Source organism: Gobius niger (genome assembly GCF_951799975.1).
Source record: "Gobius niger genome assembly, chromosome: 17".
NCBI classification, from domain to species: domain Eukaryota; kingdom Metazoa; phylum Chordata; class Actinopteri; order Gobiiformes; family Gobiidae; genus Gobius; species Gobius niger.
In genome coordinates this window covers 10,547,284-10,566,668 of record NC_136868.1, presented here as the reverse complement: position 1 = coordinate 10,566,668, position 19,385 = coordinate 10,547,284, and the positions used below count along the sequence as shown (strand labels likewise).

General features: G+C 39.7%; 1 protein-coding gene across 1 annotated transcript in view; it reads left to right on the top strand.

Annotated features, from left to right (window-relative positions):
- cyfip1 (cytoplasmic FMR1 interacting protein 1) overlaps positions 1–19,385 on the top strand; it is a 40,313-nt gene that overhangs the window by 920 nt on the left and 20,008 nt on the right. Inside the window, exons 2-20 of the mRNA XM_079574858.1 lie at positions 4,127–4,250; positions 5,606–5,695; positions 6,342–6,419; positions 6,561–6,662; positions 6,986–7,167; positions 7,443–7,539; positions 9,013–9,141; positions 9,926–10,030; positions 10,306–10,397; positions 10,777–10,894; positions 12,231–12,353; positions 13,184–13,309; positions 13,543–13,709; positions 14,613–14,760; positions 15,756–15,909; positions 16,186–16,342; positions 18,007–18,103; positions 18,242–18,318; positions 19,234–19,342. Coding sequence (XP_079430984.1) covers positions 4,134–4,250; positions 5,606–5,695; positions 6,342–6,419; positions 6,561–6,662; positions 6,986–7,167; positions 7,443–7,539; positions 9,013–9,141; positions 9,926–10,030; positions 10,306–10,397; positions 10,777–10,894; positions 12,231–12,353; positions 13,184–13,309; positions 13,543–13,709; positions 14,613–14,760; positions 15,756–15,909; positions 16,186–16,342; positions 18,007–18,103; positions 18,242–18,318; positions 19,234–19,342 — 2,268 coding nt within the window. The 5' untranslated portion in view covers positions 4,127–4,133. The remainder of the gene's footprint in view (positions 1–4,126; positions 4,251–5,605; positions 5,696–6,341; positions 6,420–6,560; positions 6,663–6,985; positions 7,168–7,442; positions 7,540–9,012; positions 9,142–9,925; positions 10,031–10,305; positions 10,398–10,776; positions 10,895–12,230; positions 12,354–13,183; positions 13,310–13,542; positions 13,710–14,612; positions 14,761–15,755; positions 15,910–16,185; positions 16,343–18,006; positions 18,104–18,241; positions 18,319–19,233; positions 19,343–19,385) is intronic.

Here is a 19,385-nt window from a genome sequence, read left to right as displayed (position 1 = left end):
TTTCGTTTGGACAAATGGACAATTAAACTGTCTTAAAGGAACAGGCCACCATTTTTCCATACTGAGATATGTTCTTGCCTGAGCTTAGATGAGTTGATGCGTACCTGTCTGGTATCTGTGCGTGCCCGTGGAAGAGCGACGTCGCTTCTAACTTCACCCCTGTTTGGAGCTATAGGAATACATTGGGAGAGGCCAAATGCTAACAACATCTTTGGTCGTTTTGCGTGAGTGAGGGCACGCACAAAGACCAGACAGGCACGCATCAACTCATCTAAGCTCAGGTAAGAACATATCTCAGTATGTAAAAACGATGGCCTGTTCCTTTAAATCTATGAAAATATTCAAATTTTTGTGTTGTGTGTTATGCCTGTCACTGCTGAAACTTTCCACCAAGTCCTTTTTTTTTTGCTCTTACTTAGGTTATTATTTGAGTCACTACTTTTCAGCCAGATGCCATGAAAGTGCCCTGCTTGCATTGTTTGTGTTGCTTTGCCCACGTGTGCTGCTCGTGGATTGTCCCTCTGGTCTCTGTGGTTAAACGTAAGGTTTAGAGAAATGACTGTAGCTTCCACAACCTCGCTGGCTTCATGGTCTATTTGTGTAAGACACCCCCGTTAATTTTGTTTGACTGTGTATCTTTTTTTCTGTGAAGGATGTGGGCAAGCAGACATCATGTTGTTCTAAGATAAAGGGATAAAAACATCGGATGCAGGGATGTATGTACTATAGAAATGAAGAAAATCAAGATTAATGTGATAAAACATCGATGCTTCATTATTATAGGTGGAGGGAAATGCAACAACTACTATATATTCTGGTGCACATTAATCGCTCTTTGTTTTGTATTGGAACATGCCATGGCTTTGTGATATTTATCATCTTCATAGGCGCAGCTCTTTTGTGGTCAGATTTCAGCTTTGAAGCGTGTCGGGTGAACTGCATAGCGCACACAGATTTAAGAAGAGGGTAAGCCACTGAAACTAAGCATTGGGTGTTAAATTTAGAAACTATTGACTTTTGTATCGTCTCTCTGCCCGGATTTGAGAGTGTGGGACATAATTTACAGTATCAAAACGGAAAGGAGAGACATGACGGCGAGGGTTTTTTGCAACACCGACACAAGCTGCAAAATCTGACTTTAGATTTGTCACTTAGTTGCTATGGGTTTCAAAATATACTCTCTGTTTGGTTGTTTGTACCATTTCACACCTTACCAACTGTCTCACCTCACCTACATCGCACTTCCTTCACTGGAAATCACCAGGCGTAAATGTTTTGCACATTATATTGCAGTCTATAATATATGATGTATTAAGAGAGTGTTCTTAGCCATTTTCAATAGTGTTTCTAACCCACAGTGGTGCAGCCATACGTTTGTTGAGATATGAAAGATGCTCAGAAGATGCTAAACTAAGAAATAACATCCTCTTAGACATTTTGGCCTCGGACTTTGGACTTGGAAACTCTGAAAATATTCAATGTATACGTCAATGGTTAGAATCCGAAGATTGTAAAGCAAGTACTATTGTAAAGTCACTGAAAAAAAAAGAAGTGGTCAGTCAATGGAAAGAGCATTAATTAACCCCTGAACACTATTTTCAACCACTGATGTGACCAGTGTCTCGGCAGAGGTCACAGTGCTTCTTTTATGTTTATTTCTGGACAGCGTTCCATTGTGGAGAACATTTCAACTTCAGTAAATTTCCTTTTTTAGCCAGTATGAGTCTCCTCCTTTTAAAAACAACATGCTGCTGTACCATTGGTTTTGTCTTTGGTCTTGGCTCACCCTGGTTACCTATTTATTTAACTAATCTCCTTACCCCTTGTACGCCAGCTTTTACGAACACATGCTGTGCCACTTTAGCACTTGGGCGCCCGACACACCGAATTAAGATTAAAGCATTTCTCCAATTAGTCTCCTGTACTTCTTCATTCAACCAGACGCACGGACAGGGCTTTGCAGACGCAGCAAAGCCTTAAGAGGGAACTGAGCACTGCAACTTTAACCATTGGGTTCCTGTTTTCATCTGTCATGTAAAACTGAGTGGGAATCTTTTACTGAATGCTGCATAATGTTGCCTGGCTTTATAAACGGTATCTGTTTTTTTTTCCCCTGCCAACTTCCTTCTTCACAAAAAACTATATATTTTTAAAGTAATGGCGCATTATCAGAAACTTTTCAATCTCTTGTGACTTCCTTCTCTATTTCAAGAAACAGATTTCACAACACAACAACACATTTTTACATCACAGGAGCTATTTTGATTTGAGACTGTGAAACTAAACATGGCTGAATAGATCGCTGCTATCGTTGAAGTTTTGATAAACAGGAGTTGTTTAAAAGCATCGACTTGTCTTATTTTTGTCTGTGATCGTTCATCAACTTGAGATTCACTTTGTAGAATGAATGCATTTTCGACTTCACTTCCCCATCTGCTTCTCATGATGCAGTTCTCCAGACAAACGCTGTTCCTGTAATTGCACGACACAGAGCGATTCTGTAGATACATTTGTTTCAATCAATTGTGGTCAAGTCCAAAAAAATAATAGAGAAAAATAGTATTTGCAGTTGAAAAGCCCAGCAAGAGATTTCTGTAATATTTCTGCTCCCAATGGCCTGTAGTTATAATTGCATTGCTCTTAAAAAGGTTTCAGTCATAGTAATGCAATGTGTTGTTTTGTAAAATAGTTTTTACTGGATAATTTATTTACATTTGTTTTATGTCCTATTGCAAAGCTGCTTCTTTATACTAGACAGTTTCTTTGGGGTGTTGTTTGAGGGGCTACAAGCTAGCTCAACACAATCAAAAAATGAACAAAGCAGCTATTCTTTGCTTTCATTGATTCTTACTAATATGCTTCATTAAACGGTTATAAACCTGACCTTCTATGTGCTGCCTGCACTATTCTCACTATTTTGACACAATTTTTACCGCTCATTTCCTCACACTGCTCTGAACAGAGAACAAGACCACAGGTGTCCACTGGACACTTTTTGAAGCTGAAAAAGTCTAGTTTTATGCAAAAACAAATCCCCAAATATTGATCTAGTTTGGTTTGGAATGAATGGGCGATAACATTTGTGCAGAGCAGTTCTGCAAATGGAGGAAGCAGCTTCCCAGAGACCTAGGAGGATAAAAACTATGCTGAAACTAAACTATTTTCATTTGCAATTGATGTAGTGAAAGAAACAATAATTGCATTGTCCAGTTGTAGTCATTCTAATCCTTTTCCAATAATGCTCTTACAAGTACAACTGTAAGCCCTGTTGTAAGATGCAAAGTGAACATTTTCAAACCTGGAAATGTGACCTCTTGGTGCACTGTAGATAAATACAGACACAGAACTGAAATTGATTGCTGTATGTTCTATTTTGTGAGTTCTGTGTGGATGTTTTTATGTGACCTGTTTTAACCCCAGTTGCTCTGGTTTTAGAGGGTCATTAAAGCAAATGTATACAAACCCGTAGTGGAACAATGGTAAATGGTAAATGGTCTCAACTTATATAGCGCTTTTCCACCTACATTAGGCACTCAAAGCGCTTTACAGCAAGGATCCACTCACCCATTCATACACCAATGTACGCAGACACTGGAGGAATATTGATGTTTTTGTGGCAATTTTTATGAAGACATTATTTTAATTGCTAAGTTCTGTGTTTCATAAAGGGAGCACTTCAGTATTTAGTGCTCTCTACCTGTCTGAACACGTCAAAAAATATGTCCAGGCATGAGACTTATGAGACAGAAAAATGTCCAGATTCACAATTATAGACCCCACAATAAGGGATTAAGGGAATTTGAATTTTTCATCAGGAAATCAGATTTTCTGTATGCATTTGAGTTTAAAAATGAGTTGGTGGGCACTTATGAGCCCTATAGTGGATTATGGCTTTAAATAATCAAATGTCCTGGTTTATTGTGCATGTCTGTTGGTCTGAGTTCTTGAAAGCTGGCTCAAAGGTCTCTTCTGTCAACTCCAATGAGCTAAAATGATATCAATAATTCATTATGGTATCCAAAAGTGGTGACATTATTGTAAAACGTTTATGATTTTGCTCATTTGAAAGGGCTTTGAGAAAATGAATATGAAACTGACTGCAGTGTCTCTGTCCTCTCTCCTTCAGCCTCGCTATGGCGTCCACAGTGACTTTGGAGGATGCTCTGTCCAACGTCGACCTGTTGGAGGAGCTGCCCCTCCCGGACCAGCAGCCCTGCATCGAGCCCCTGCCCGCCTCCCTCATGTACCAGGTCTGATACAGTCTTATCACGACTGCCCAAAAGTCATAGAATATCTAAGAATACAGAGTACAGAGAGTATTCTAGTTTGTTTACAATTTGGTAGTGTTTTATTTGGAATAATATGTATTTAGCCAAAAGTTTTAATTGGAATTCCCACCAAGGCTGTTTTGACACTTGATGTATATTTTTGATTTGCCAGTCTTATTTGTTTTAAAGAAGAACTAAAGAAGTAACTTGTTTACCTTAATAAATCCATTCCGTAGTCCCTCTGGGGGTAATACACTAACAGTGTTAATGGGATGGTTGGGGTGGTCTTTCATCTCCCCCTGGTGTCCCTGGCCAGAAAACAACCCTTGCAACATCCCTGCTTCCGGGTTGGAGGCACAATACACACTCATGGAATCACGAAGAAGAAGCTAACAGGCAAAGCTAACTGCGGGCTAGCGCTACTTAAAGAGGGGGTATTATGCTTTTTTCAATCACATAGCACCAGTCTATATCACACTACAATGATGACCAAACCTTCTGTTGGTCTGTAAATGCAGTAAATTAGAATAACTGCCTTGTATAAAATTGCTCTCTCAAAATGGCTGTAGCGAATGTCTTGAAATAGGCCTCTGTCTCTTTAAGAACCTCTGACCCTTTCCGACACGCCTCCTCCACACGCTGTCTGTGGCATTAGTGGGGAGGGGGCTCTGCTGAGGAGCAGTGGTTGGTTACTCGGCTGGTGACGAAAGCTCGGAGGCGTCTCCAGGAGGTGGGGGCGTTCCTAGGAGGACTCGGGCAAACCTATCCCTAAAATGGCCGCCATCAGAGTTTTTACAGATTACTCAAAAATACGTGAATGTGCCAAGGCAACACTTCAGGCATGTTTTTAATGAGGGAATGACATAATAACATGATGTAAAGCTTGAAAAAGTCGATTTTGCATAATACCCCCCCTTTAAGCAGTATTTCGAGCCAAGTTTGAGTGAACAAAAACTCTTTCCATTGTGTAATTGGATGTACAATATCCCTCTCTCCCTTTGTCTTTTCTGTCAGCGTAGTATTTACTCTCACGGACAATTAATAAGTAAAAAAAACCACAACATGCTACGACACCTACAGTGGCACTTATTGCCTCTAGGGGCATGAGTTACTTAGTACTGCTTTAAATTCATAAGCTTTCATTTCCATTTACCAAAGTTATGTTGGGCTGCACCAAGCAATTTGTTTGAATGGAAACATTTAGTAATCCAATTTTTGTTTATTTGCTAAGCCTTATGTAGAACTTCAGGCTCTGTGCAACAATATCGAATTGAATGCTATGTATGATACTATGTACTGTTACTGTGTATTAAAAATACTTTCTTCTTCCCTCACAGCCAAACTTTAACACTAACTTTGAAGACAGAAATGCCTTTGTTACTGGTATCGCCCGATACATCGAGCAGGCCACAGTCCACTCCAGCATGGTACAGTCCCCTGTTCACATTTCTACCTTTCATTCATATTATTCTGTCACCTGCCTGGCTTTCTCCTTACGATCTCATTCATAGAGTTAGCCGGCTTGCCAGGCTAATATTCTGTGTAGTACAAAGTTAAGATATAGCATCACAAGAAAACAACAAATAATGTATCAACACAAACTAAAATACTAGAACTCTAGACTGCAAAGAAACTATAAATAATAGGTTGTTAAATGTATGTGTATGTGTGCAGGTTTTGGCGGTTGACATAAATCTTAGGGAATATCAGATTTATAGACTGGCGTATCGTTTTAGTACAAATGTTATGTTGTAAATAGCATTTTTTTTTTTTCATTTATCATATGGTAATAGAAAGCTGAGCTCCTTGAAGGGCCTGAGCTGCCTCTGTATGTTTGTTATTGAAGCCGTCAGCCTCAGAGAAGGGCCTCCCTCTGAACACTTGGATAAATGAGTTCTTTGGACTGAATCTAATACGCAAACTGAGTCTTTGTGTTTAATTACTGAGACATAATAACCCAGAGTCTGTATCAAAAAGCACTTTGTATTGAGACTCGGCTGATTGAAACGCTTCGTACCACCTACTGATGAGTGGAACAAATGGGGCCTCTTTTTATTGTTTCTTTTGAATCAGAATGAGATGTTGGAGGAGGGACAAGAGTACGCCGTCATGCTATACACCTGGAGGAGCTGCTCCCGGGCCATACCACAGGTAACATTTGCATTATTGACACAGGTTTTAACCATTTTTGAAGTTGTGGGCATTTTTGATTTAGTAATAAGCAGATGATGATGATTATTTTTTACATATTAACCTTTAGTTTTGTTTTGTTGGCTTTCTTCACTCCTGTAGGTGAAGTGCAATGAGCAGCCGAACAGAGTGGAGATCTACGAGAAAACTGTGGAGGTCCTCGAACCAGAAGTCACCAAACTCATGAACTTCATGTACTTCCAGGTAATGGACTTAAGGCGATATGTCAATGAGGTACAGAGAGATGACATTCTAGTTACAATAGATAATTTCACTCTAACCTTATATCGTTTAAAGACTGGAGGCAGATCTTACTTCAGATTAGTAGCACTTTATACTCAAATTTAATCAACTCTGCCATCTCTATCCAAGTATTTTTAACCACTTGGGGAAATACAGTAAATTCTTCATTAGTTTTAATAGAACAGATCATACAGCTTGTAATGATGACTTCACAGGAAAAAACGTTCAATCTTTTTCTGTAAATAACAACAACAAAAAAATCGAATGTTTATTATCCCTCTCAGCGCACTGCGATCGACCGCTTCTGTGGAGAGGTGCGTCGCCTGTGCCACACGGAGCGCAGGAAGGACTTTGTGTCCGAGGCGTATCTCCTCACTCTGGGAAAGTTCATCAACATGTTCGCCGTGTTGGACGAACTCAAGAACATGAAGTGCAGCGTCAAGAATGACCACTCGGCCTACAAGAGGTACGGCATGGGGCACTAGAGGGCGCCATTGGGCTTAATTATTTCTGTAAAGTCTTAGTGGTCAGACAGACAAAAATAGTTAGCAATAGTTAATTATAGTTGATGGTCTGCATAACTTTGTATATCAAAATGTTCATATTCTTAATTGCATATACTTTGTTGATCTCCATTTAGTTCCATATAGGAAAATGACATTATTATTTTAAATTATACCAATCAGTAAGAACTTTGCTGTTTGTTCTTATGATTAAGCTATATGTACATTTCTTACACAGAGCGGCACAGTTTCTCAGAAAAATGTCCGAGCCCTCATCCATTCAGGAGTCCCAAAACCTGTCCATGTTTTTGGCGAACCACAACAAAATCACCCAGGTTTGTACTGTCACACTGGTCACACTGTTTCTCTGCCACATTTGGACATTTGAGTGTTTCTTTTTTTTGTGAGAAAGGATTTACATTTCTGATGCTGTGGGGGAGAGGGCTTTCGTCGGCTTTTAAAAATAAATCTGTCGAACAGGAAGTCATCTGTTACAACACATGGCTACTTTTGATTGTAGAGAGCGATACAAATGTTTCCAAATGGTGAACCAAAAAAAAAGCCTTGTTTTCTCAGATTAACTCGGTAACCCAGTTTGGAAAGAGCACGCCAATGTCTGTCATAATAAAATCCTGGGTCAACTTTTGAATGTACCTTTGTCAGCACATGCACACAATTGGGAATGCAGTTTTCAGAGTATCTTCTTCAATTTTATTTTATTTTTTTTAAATTACTGCTCACTTTTTTGTTGAAAAGATGGTGCTGCACATCACCTAATAACACATTAGTATCAGCATGTAAAAAAGGACCGTCTGGCTCTTCGGATTAGGCAGCAGTGGTTGTTGATGTTACTTTTCAGGCCCAAAAAATGTTGTCAGGCGCAGCACTACCACAAGCACTGGTGGAAATGAAAGTTCTCTGTTGCATTGTAGACACTGTTGAAGCAAGATGCTGTTGCTAGGGTTAAAGAGCTATTTATATACTGTATCCAAGTACATTTCAGTCATTTAACAACCTATTGCAATGTGTCACATTTGAACACGTGTTGAATGCAGTAAAGTAAGTTTATTCATTGATGGAGCCAACTCGCAGAACCCATGTTGCTTTTACAAAATGGCAGCCTCCTGTCATGGTCATTTTTTGGATACGTCCTTGGCCAAACAGAAGGCGAGTCCTGTCTAAATGCACGGGGATGCAGCATTCAGCGCCGGCCGGACGTGACCTTTCTGTCTGTGCTGGCACATTAGTGTGTGTGTGTGTATGTGAGAGTGAGCGGTTGGTTGAAGTCAGAGGGGTCAAAGGCGTAGATTGGCAGCCTACCCCAGGGTCAGCTGTGGCTACAAAGAGTATTTTTCACATTTTTTTTCCCATTTTCCCAAAAATCTCAAAATGTGACGGGTAGTTTCAGTATGCTAGAAGGCCAACCAAATGTATCTGCTAGCTGTGTGTTAAAAAGTGAATTTAGAGTTTATTATAGTTCTATTTGAATCTGGCAGGTTATTTTCAATTGTGTATAGCATCGTTATTCTTCAAATGATGTCTGTTTTATGTGCTTTTCAACTTTCTCCTCTGACAAAGTTGATATAGATACGTGGGCAAACAAAATGACTTTTGGCTGGTTGAATAACAGGTGGAGTGAGGTTGTTTTACGGTTTATAGGGAAACAACTCTTATAGAAGGTTGTGTTCATTATACAGAAATGTTTATCATTTTATCAGCTCTTCTGTGAAGCTGCGATATTGTTATTACAATACCACCTCATTATGCAGTGAATTCACACATTTTCTTGTCTGTTCCTTCTGCTTCAGTCCTTACAGCAGCAGCTGGAAGTCATTAATGGATACGAGGAGCTTCTGGCGGAGATTGTGAATCTGTGCGTGGATTACTATGAGAACAAGATGTACCTGACTCCAGGAGAGAAGCACATGTTACTGAAAGTGAGTGCACCCTGACCTGAAAGCACAGTCTGTCTGTGTGTCATTGTGAGAGCCTCTCTGCTCAACACCAGGATCATACAGGGGCTTGAAGTGATAAAAAAATAAACATAAACATTGTTTACTGTGTAACAAATATGTATATTGGCGTGTGGAAAAGCATAAAGGAAGCTCTGGGTTAAAGCCATGTTTTTCAGGCAGATAACTGCATATCAAAACCTTGACTGTAACCAAAGATAGAAGATAGAAGATAAAAGATAGAATTCAGCCCCATTCATAGTAGTGATCTCGAGTGGTCTGTGAAATTAGCATGGCTGCTAAATCTCCTCCTACGAAGCCTGTTCCTTAAAAGGGCAAAAAAGCGGGAAGCTTTGCCCTCGCGCTCCAGAGCCTGAGATTTAAGCTCCCACTTTTCTTTGCTGATGTACAAAAACCAGCATGGTTAAAAATAGGAAGCCTGGTGAATGTAGTATGTGAGTAAATGGTTGGTGGTGGTGCTGATGGCGCAGATTGGTTGCCTCGCTTACCATGACCAAGTATGGAGTGAATGAATAATGCATGAAATTGTAAAGCGACTTTGAGTGTCTGGAAATTATTATTATTATTATTATTATTATTATTATTATTATTATTATTATTATGATTATGATTATGATTATGATTATTATTATTAGTGAGTCATGCGCCATCACTTTCTAGAGTCTCAGAAAACCTTTTATAGGCCTTCATGTAGCATGAGTATTGCAGTAATGGATATAATGCATGTGCCATCATGCCTCTCTTTCAGGTAATGGGCTTTGGTTTGTACCTCATGGACGGGAACAGCAGTAACATCTACAAACTGGATGCAAAGAAGAGAATAAACCTGAGCAAGATAGACAAGTTTTTTAAGGTGAGGAGGTTGAGAAGCGGAATGCACTGTATAATCGACTACTCGTGAAAAAATAATGCAATGCTTAAGAAGGATGTCTAGCTCTTCAAGATGACACACGTTAGCTCCTTTATCTGTGGGACTGAATGATTCGTCAAAGAAAAAATATATGCTTTCTTTTCCTGGATGATGAGAAACTTGTTCCAATCCATTTATAAGGAACAGGAAACAGCAGGTTTTGTAAAATTGCCTGTTGAAGTTGTAAAATTGAAGTCTGTTTGCTCTTGTCATCACAGCAACTGCAGGTGGTGCCTCTGTTCGGAGACATGCAGATTGAGTTGTCCCGCTACATCACGACGAGTGCTCACTTCGAAGACAACAAATCACGGTGAGAACAGAATGCTGTAATTATTAAGTGCCGTGAGATCAACACATGTCTGTTGTTTAATGGTTTCACTTTCTCGAATTTGCTTTGTGTTTTATTCAAAGAAATGATCAAAACGAGGATTGGATAACTATAGATTTTTGCTAAATGTACCCAGGCTGATGGATTTTGTGCACCCTTGGACATGCAAAATAATGAATTAATAATATATAAACCAGCTTTTATCAAAGGTGCTATAAAAAAACATAACTTACCCCTTCTGATCTCACACTCACACACACACAGGAGGTAAAGTGGGTGAAATGTCTTGCCCAAGCAAACAACAGGACGGAGCTGAAATTGAATCATTAACATCACAACAATGGTCTCCTCTCTCCTGCAGGTGGACGTGCATGTCGGCCTCCAGCAGCCCTCAGTACAACATCTGTGAGCAGATGATCCAGATCCGCGACGATCACATGCGCTTTATCTCAGAGCTGGCTCGCTATAGCAACAGTGAGGTGGGATTTGGACACAAGCAGCGCAATCCTCAGCAATACCACTCTCAACGCCGTTTATTACAGTGTGCTGTCTTATACCTGTCTTCTTTGTTCTAAAGCTTATGTATTTCCATTATACATAACTTTACGTTACAAAGGCACTTTACAAAGGGATAAGGCATTGTATATAAATGGGCTGGACAAAAATAAACATCTGTCTATGTCAGTGGTAAAGGGATCAAATTAACCCGATTCCTGCAGAAGCCTTATGTATTGGCCTGAAACAAATGATTGTAAAAACTTTGAGCAGTTTTCTACATATGAAAGATCAGCAGTCCCTTTTATTTCCAATAAAATCAATTAAAATCATAATTGTCCATACGGAGCAAAAACAATCGAGAGTTTATTTTTTGGCCAAATTGCTCAGTCCTACTGTGAAAAATCACCACAAGCAATTGCAATGTTATGCAAATGTCATGAACGATTTGACTAGATTGCCCCAGCTGGCTTCAAACAATTGTCGTAATAGAAAACAAACTATACAGTCAATTCTTAACTACTAGGTTATTCATAATCACCAAATACTTGCCTTTACTGCCTATCTTTAAAAAAATCTGCAAATATGTACTTACTGGTTTGAAAAGGTCTTTGAAAAATCTTTTTTTTGCCTTGAGCTCTCAGCTTTCACCGTGGCAATACAGAACTGTTTATAGTAATAGATAATGGTTTGTTTCACTGAATCACTTGATAATCGTTTGAGCCGTTTGCGTTGGGCCATCCCTGTGCACTCGCTCTTATGTCTGGGATATTTGAATTCCCAGCCGTGATGTAACAGGATTTGCAGCAGATGCCTTGCCCCCGTGGATTGTCTAGGGTCAGAATTCAGTGCCATTCAGATGAAAAACTCACTGTCGGACCTGAACTGTTGGAGGGCTGAAATAATGTTCAAAAAAAACTTTTGCAAGTAATAAATCTGAAATTGTGAGTGTGCCACTCAGTGGTCAATAATGGCACAGAATAATTTGAGGGGGGTTCAATATGCCTCAAGATTGGGTTAAAGCCATGTTTTTCAGGCAGATAACTGCATATCAAAACCTTGACTATAACCGAAGATTGAAGATAAAAGATAGAATTCAGCCCCATTTTTTATTAAATGTGCTTTTCGAGACTATATGTATGATATTGTCTGAAAATGTCAGCAATTGCTCAAAGAAAAGCTTTGCTAATATAGAACAGTTCTTCTGAATATTGCTTAAATATTGATTTTGGTTTATGAGTGAGGAGATTACCTGAGCACTGGCAGCAGTTTTGATTAGCTCTTTTTTCTTCATGTTGCTTAAACAATGTTCCCCTGTAGGTGGTGACGGGGTCAGGGCGTCAGGAGTCTCAGAAGACAGACTCTGAGTACAGGAAGCTGTTTGATCTGGCTCTTCAGGGCATGCAGCTGCTCTCCCAGTGGAGCGCTCACGTCATGGAAGTGGTAAGTAGTCTCAACTTTCACCCAAAGCGCTTTACATCAATGAACCACTCACCCATTCACACTCTCATTCATACACCAATGTACGCAGACACTGGAGGTGTCTTGCCTAAGGACACAGCAACAGGTTTGGAACCCCTGACCTTCCGATCATGAGACTTATAATGCTCTCAGTGCTGACGCCTCTTGTATAAATTAAGAACGTTTTGCCAAAAATTGCATTTGGTAAAATTAGTTGACAAGATACTGCACTGGGAAGTTGATTTATTATGACAACTTCAAATTATCCCTATGCAAAGATTTGGCAAAAACATGCATTTTCCTTTCCCAGACCGTTGCAAAGTGCTTTTCCATAAATAAAGCACAGACTTAAATGAGTAATGCAACAAAATGCAGTCAATAGCAGCCTTGAACCAGATGAGACGAGAAGTCCTTGAAAATGCATTATCATAATGTATATTGTTATTTATTTTCTCTGTAATCAAGGACTACAGATGGAAACTAGCTATGTAGCTATAACCTGGTGCAGTACATCCCTGTCTCTCTGTACATTGTCCCTTTTAATAAAGATTCATTCATTCATTTATTAAAAGCATCTCAGTTCAGAGATTGCAGAGACAGGCGAAAGCATTGTTATGGAGTTTAAATGTGTTCGAGAATGAATGACTTTACTTCTCTGCCTATGGGACTTTTATAGTTATGACCATGGTCTATATTCATCACACTGCCACGGGTAACCTGTTGTTTTTATCAGTTTAAACGTCCACAAACATTTTCTGGGTATGTGTTAAGATTACATATATTATCTGAATAAAAACTCTCTTGTCTTGCAGTATTCATGGAAACTGGTTCATCCCACTGACAAATACTCCAACAAAGAGTGTCCGGACAATGCAGAGGAATACGAGAGAGCCACAAGATACAACTACAGCAGCGAGGAGAAGTTTGCACTGGTGGAGGTAGGACTTTAGCCTTGTTTATGCTACATAAGCTTGTCAAAAGTATTTTACAGTCAACCTTGATGCTGGCCATATAAAATATATTAATTGGTGTTGATCCCATTTGTTTACATTCAGATATCTAAAATTGTAATATTGAGGCAAATCGCAATGTGTTGCCCCTTTTCCTATTAAAAAATGAATGAAATGTCCGCTCATTGTTCAGTGTTTTGTTTTCTGTTTTCTGTTGGCAGGTGATTGCGATGATTAAGGGGCTGCAGGTGCTGATGGGGCGGATGGAGAGTGTCTTCAATCACGCCATCCGCCACACCATTTACTCCGCACTGCAGGACTTCGCTCAAGTCTCTCTGAGAGACCCTCTGCGCCAGGCCATCAAGAAGAAGAAGAATGTCATACAGAGGTAGCAATGTTTTAGTGGAGTTTCTGGTGATGGAAAAGAGATGGTTTCATAACTCTAGATCAGTGTACAATGGGATTCAGCCATATAGTGTTTTTTTTTTTCTTTTATCTTGCCCTGGGTTTTATTATTTAATGTTCTATTGCAATGCTTAGACTCACATTCATTTTAAGCGTCCCCTTATTTAAAACATACCTGGAGTATTTTTCAATGAGTTCAATGCTCCTGGGGTTTCCATTTGGATATTTACTTTCTGCAATAATACCATCTCTAAACAGCAAGATAACACATATTACTGTGGTGTGTAAAAGTTATCTTAAAAAGCTCCCAGACATGATATTCCAGACACTATCAGCAACAGTCCATTCATAATTCAGTAATGTTGTCAGGAAAGTTCTCACTCAGTTTTCTCTGCGGTCCCCGTCTTTGATGAAACATTTCCAAACCCTTTTATAACGTGTGTTTGAAGCAGAGCCAAAACAGAATATAAAGAAATAAATCCGTGTGTAGTGTTGGAAAAGATTGAGGTCACAGAGATAAAAATCCAATTTCCCTCTTGATTTTGATTTGCAAATGCTCACTTGAATCTCGTTGGTCACTTATCACTGTTGTTGAATATTGAATAGTTGGCTCCTCCCTTTGCAATAGGTTTTTTTTTAATGTTATGTTTAAATTCCTTAATTGAACTAAAGATGGATTCCTTTTTTTTTAGTTTACAGCTATAAATGTTGGCTCTGATGGCGCAGATCATTCATTTATATGATATAAATGAGCGCAAATACATATTTTTCCCTCTTAAAAAATGTACATGTCACTGTCAGATTTGGTCATTGGGATTATCCTATGCTTGGTCTATCCGTGTGCCTTTTAAAATGATTTTTGTGTGTGTTTTGTCGATGATCGTAGCGTCCTTCAGGCCATCAGGAAGACGGTGTGTGACTGGGAGACTGGACGAGAGCCCCACAATGACCCCGCCCTCAGAGGAGAGAAAGACCCAAAGGGAGGCTTTGACATCAAGGTCCCGCGCCGAGCTGTGGGCCCTTCCACCACACAGGTGTCACCCCTCTATCCCATATGTGTTTCAGACCTTTGACTTTATGTTTAATATAGCTGTGGCGATTGTTTGTAGACACTGTAAATGTCACATGAAAATTTTTAGTGCTACCAATACTACAGTAAAGCAATGCTACAATAGTATATTACACCGCCAAAGAGTTAATGATTTGGATCGATAAGTAATTAAATGATTGAAAGATGTTTACATTTTTTTGTTGTTGGTTTTAATTATGTTTCCTCTCACTGTATTTGACATTTTGACCTCCGTGTACTGCCGATAGGCTCAGTCTGTACCTGTTCCGCCACAGCAGTCCATCCACGTAATCTTCCTAATGCCCCACAGATTAGATCTTCACGTCATGTCACAGTTGGCCGTCTCTGGAAAGCGGAGATAATCAGGGAACGTATAGAAGCTAATGCGCGGTGTCCCCAGGCTCATCTGCATTCAGGATCACTCACCTTTTTGATCCATGTCGCTCTCATCATCTGTTCAGTCAAAGATCATGTCTTTCGGCTTCTGAGGCAACAGCAATTTAAAAAGTGCGCCTCGTGTGTGTCTTGTGTGATTGAGTTTGTGAGTTTTATATCTTGCCAAATGCCAATGCAAAAGCACAATTGAATTAGCGATAGCGTTATTATTGTAGTACTGTAGTTATTTTAAACACAATACTTTATATACCCAATAACATGGTCTTTTATTCTGTAAAAATAATTATGCAAATGGAACCATAATCATACTGTGGTGAGTCAATCAAGTCCTAGTTTAGACCAGTTGAGTCCGGATTTAGAACTGATTTTGTTCTGGTTTAGCCTGGTCCTCTGTCTTTGGTTTAGATCATGTGTAGTTCTGTTCAAGAATAGATTTTTAGACCTTCTTGTTCCATTTCAGTCTTTGTTTCTTTTGTGTATGACAGTGCATCACATAAACCTTACAGATCTTATTGTTTTAAATATTTAGCCATTTATTTACGATATACTTTACTGTGTCTGTAGCTCTACATGGTCCGGACGATGCTGGAGTCCTTGATTGCCGACAAGAGCGGCTCAAAGAAAACTCTTCGCAGCAGTTTGGAGGGACCCACCATTTTGGACATAGAGAGATTTCATCGCGAGTCCTTCTTTTACACCCATCTCCTCAACTTCAGTGGTAGGGAAAGTTTCCAAACACTGATCTCAACCACTTTAAGTAATGCAGATTGTTTCTTTCAATTAAGATTAAACTATGTTGTTGGACATTTTGCAACAATACAATTATTTAATGTCATGATTTTGTGAATGCGTTCCATGTGACATTTGTTTTCACTGCTGTTTACTTTGTTCAGTGCTCAGTCTGTCTTGAGTTCTCACTGGTAGATTAGCCACAGCTATTTCCTTTCAGTACTTCATTATTTATATGTTTGTGTACATTTTTCTGTCTTGTCAGAGACCCTGCAGCACTGTTGTGACCTGTCGCAGCTCTGGTTCAGGGAGTTCTTCCTGGAGCTGACCATGGGCCGAAGGATCCAGTTCCCCATCGAGATGTCCATGCCCTGGATCCTCACAGACCACATCCTGGAGACCAAGGAGGCGTCCATGATGGAGTGAGTGCCAATCAGAGTGTGACAACATTTTCCAGCTGTTGCATGCAGTTGTTTATTAAATTAAATATCTAAATATTCTCCCAAGCTTCTCCTTTAGACATTACAGTCCCCTTAAAGTAAACACTGTTGACAATTATTTTACTTAGAGCAAATTCAATTAAATTCAAATTCATTATCTCGTTTTTGTGGGGGCATTACTTTAGCTTGTTTTTACCTGTGATTCAGAAATATACTTTTCACAATTGTAAAATAGCCCTCAACTATATTATACGCTGGGCAAAACTATGTCATACATCAAACTAGAGGATTTACAGTTGAAACAGACCGGGGGTTATCCGTCTTGACAAGCTCTTCCCAAGCTCTTCCCAAGCTCTTCCCAAGCTCCCCCTGATTTGTTTTGTGTATATTTTTTTTCATTTAATCTTTATTTAAAGGAATAGGCCACCGTTTTTACATACTGAGATATGCTCTTACCTCACTTTAGACGTGTTAATATATCCCCGTCTGGTCTTTGTCCGTGCGCTCTGTCACGCAAACGGAGCACATACGCAGCCTCTCCCACATGTCACATAGCTCCAAAAAAGCTCACGATAGAAGCTACCAAGCTCTTCCACGTGTTCCCTATTTAAATAAAGTTACGTGAAGTGTTTTCATGCGAAGTATATTTACACAGAAATGTAACGTGTCGATTTTATAAGCAAATAAAAAGGGGTACTATATTGTGAGGCGTAATGATACGAGGTGCAAAACGTCCGCGCAGTAACTCCTAAAGGTTATTGACGGAAGTGAGCGGGGGAAGTCTTTAGGAGTTACTGCGCGGACGTTTTGCTCCTCGAATCATTACGCCTCACAATATAGTCCCCCTTTTTATCTGCTTATAAAATCGACATGCTACATTTCTGTGTAAATATACTTCGCATGAAAACACTTCACGTAACTTTATTTAAATAGGGAACACGTGGAAGAGCTTGGTAGCTTCTATCGTGAGCTTTTTTGGAGCTATATGACATGTGGGAGAGGCTGCGTATGTGCTCCGTTTGCCTGGCAGAGCGCACGGACAAAGACCAGACGGGGATATATTAACACGTCTAAAGTGAGGTAAGAGCATATCACAGTATGTAAAAACGGTGGCCTATTCCTTTAACCGGGAATTCCCTTGAGGTAGATGCCTTACCTCAAGGGATGGCACCGGTGACTTACATAATATAATGGATACATCCAAAGGTGGATCCTAAGAAATACTGAATATAATTTACAAAATACACATAAAGTCAATTTCAAATCCAACTTATTTTTATGGTCATGATGAACCTTTGGAACCCCCTCCCCATCCCCCCATCCCCTGACTAATCCTTAGGGAGATTCTCCAACTTTCTCTGGCTGCTTGTTTACAAAATGAGGATATCCCGGGGGAAAAAAACCCTTAAAATTGGGATTAGAGTTTAAATCTTCACTGCAGAATTAAACCGATACCAAACGGGTTTTACATAAGCCATTAAGCACTTACTCTACAGCTGCTGAACTAAAAATATCAGGCACAGTGTAACCTATCCACACAGTTCACTACGTTGGACTAGATTTAACATTTTTGTCTACTGAATAATGCCTTTTGTTGTTTTTGGCATGTTCATGTGCTGTTTATTGAAACTTTGATGTGACTTCAGATATGTACTGTACCCCTTGGATCTGTACAACGACAGTGCACACTACGCCCTGACCAAATTTAAGAAGCAGTTCCTGTACGATGAAATAGAGGCAGAGGTAAATGATAAAAATAATTCTTGATCTCTTGTGCATGCTCTTGCTGCATGTTTAGAAAGATTATTAAAGTACATCTTATTCTCAAGTCATTTCTGAAAGGTCAAGAACATACAGTGTACTTTTCCTCTGCCTCCGCAGGTGAACTTGTGCTTTGATCAGTTCGTCTATAAGCTCGCCGACCAGATATTTGCCTACTACAAAATACTTGCAGGAAGGTAAGTCATGTTTAATCAGAGCTAAGTAACTAATTAACTGACTAACTGACTAACTGACTGACCAAACAACCAACTAACTGAATAACTGGATATCCAACAAATTCAGTAACCAATCAACTATCAATCCATGGGTGGGGCCTTTCTGTGTGGAGTTTGCATGTTCTCTGCATGTCTTCGTAGGTTTCCCTCCGGTTTCCCCAGTTTCCCCTACCACTAAAAACAGCCAGGTGTTTCTTACTTTGCCGGGCCATTAGCTCCACATCTGGAGATGGGTCCTACGCTGGAAGATCACTGCTCCTACAGGTCGCCCCAGCGGCATTGAGGATCGGTCAAATACAGAGATGAAATTTCCCTAATAAAGTATACTATAACCGTAACCAACTAGCAGAATAACAAACCAATTGATTAACCAATTAACTAACTGAATAACCAAGATCAATGAACCTCTTAACCCGCACTTGAACCACGCATATTTTCCCCAGTTTGGCATTACCCAAATCTAAAAGCTTCTTGATAAAAAAAGTGTCAAAATAACAACAAAAATAAGATGTAAAGAAAGCCTGAAAATGGAACAGCAGAGTGACAAAAACATGACAAAAAAGCAATGAAAAAGTGTCCAAAATGTGGCCCAAAAACGTGACGCCAACGTGGCTTAGTGGGTTCTCTTTGCGTGCAACATGTCCAGGATTCAATCCCCTCAAACCCGTAACCCAAAACATACAAAATAGGCGTCATCCTCTGTAGTAGTCCTGAGCAAAGTAGGGTTAAAATTTCTCTTAGAGGCTTATACAAATGAAAAACTCTGTGACCCTAATTTTCGGTTTACTTGTCCAACACTCTATTGACCCTCACTCTCACTAGAGGCAATTCATCCAGTGCCTGATGTTACGGTCTTTTTCTGTTTTTTTTTTGTAGTCTACTGCTCGACAAGCGCCTGAGGGCGGACTGCAAATCCCAAGGAGCCAATATCCCATGGCCTGCCTCCAACCGCTACGAGACTCTCCTCAAACAACGCCACGTCCAAGTACATAATAAACAAGATTTTGTACTTACACCCATCCTTGATT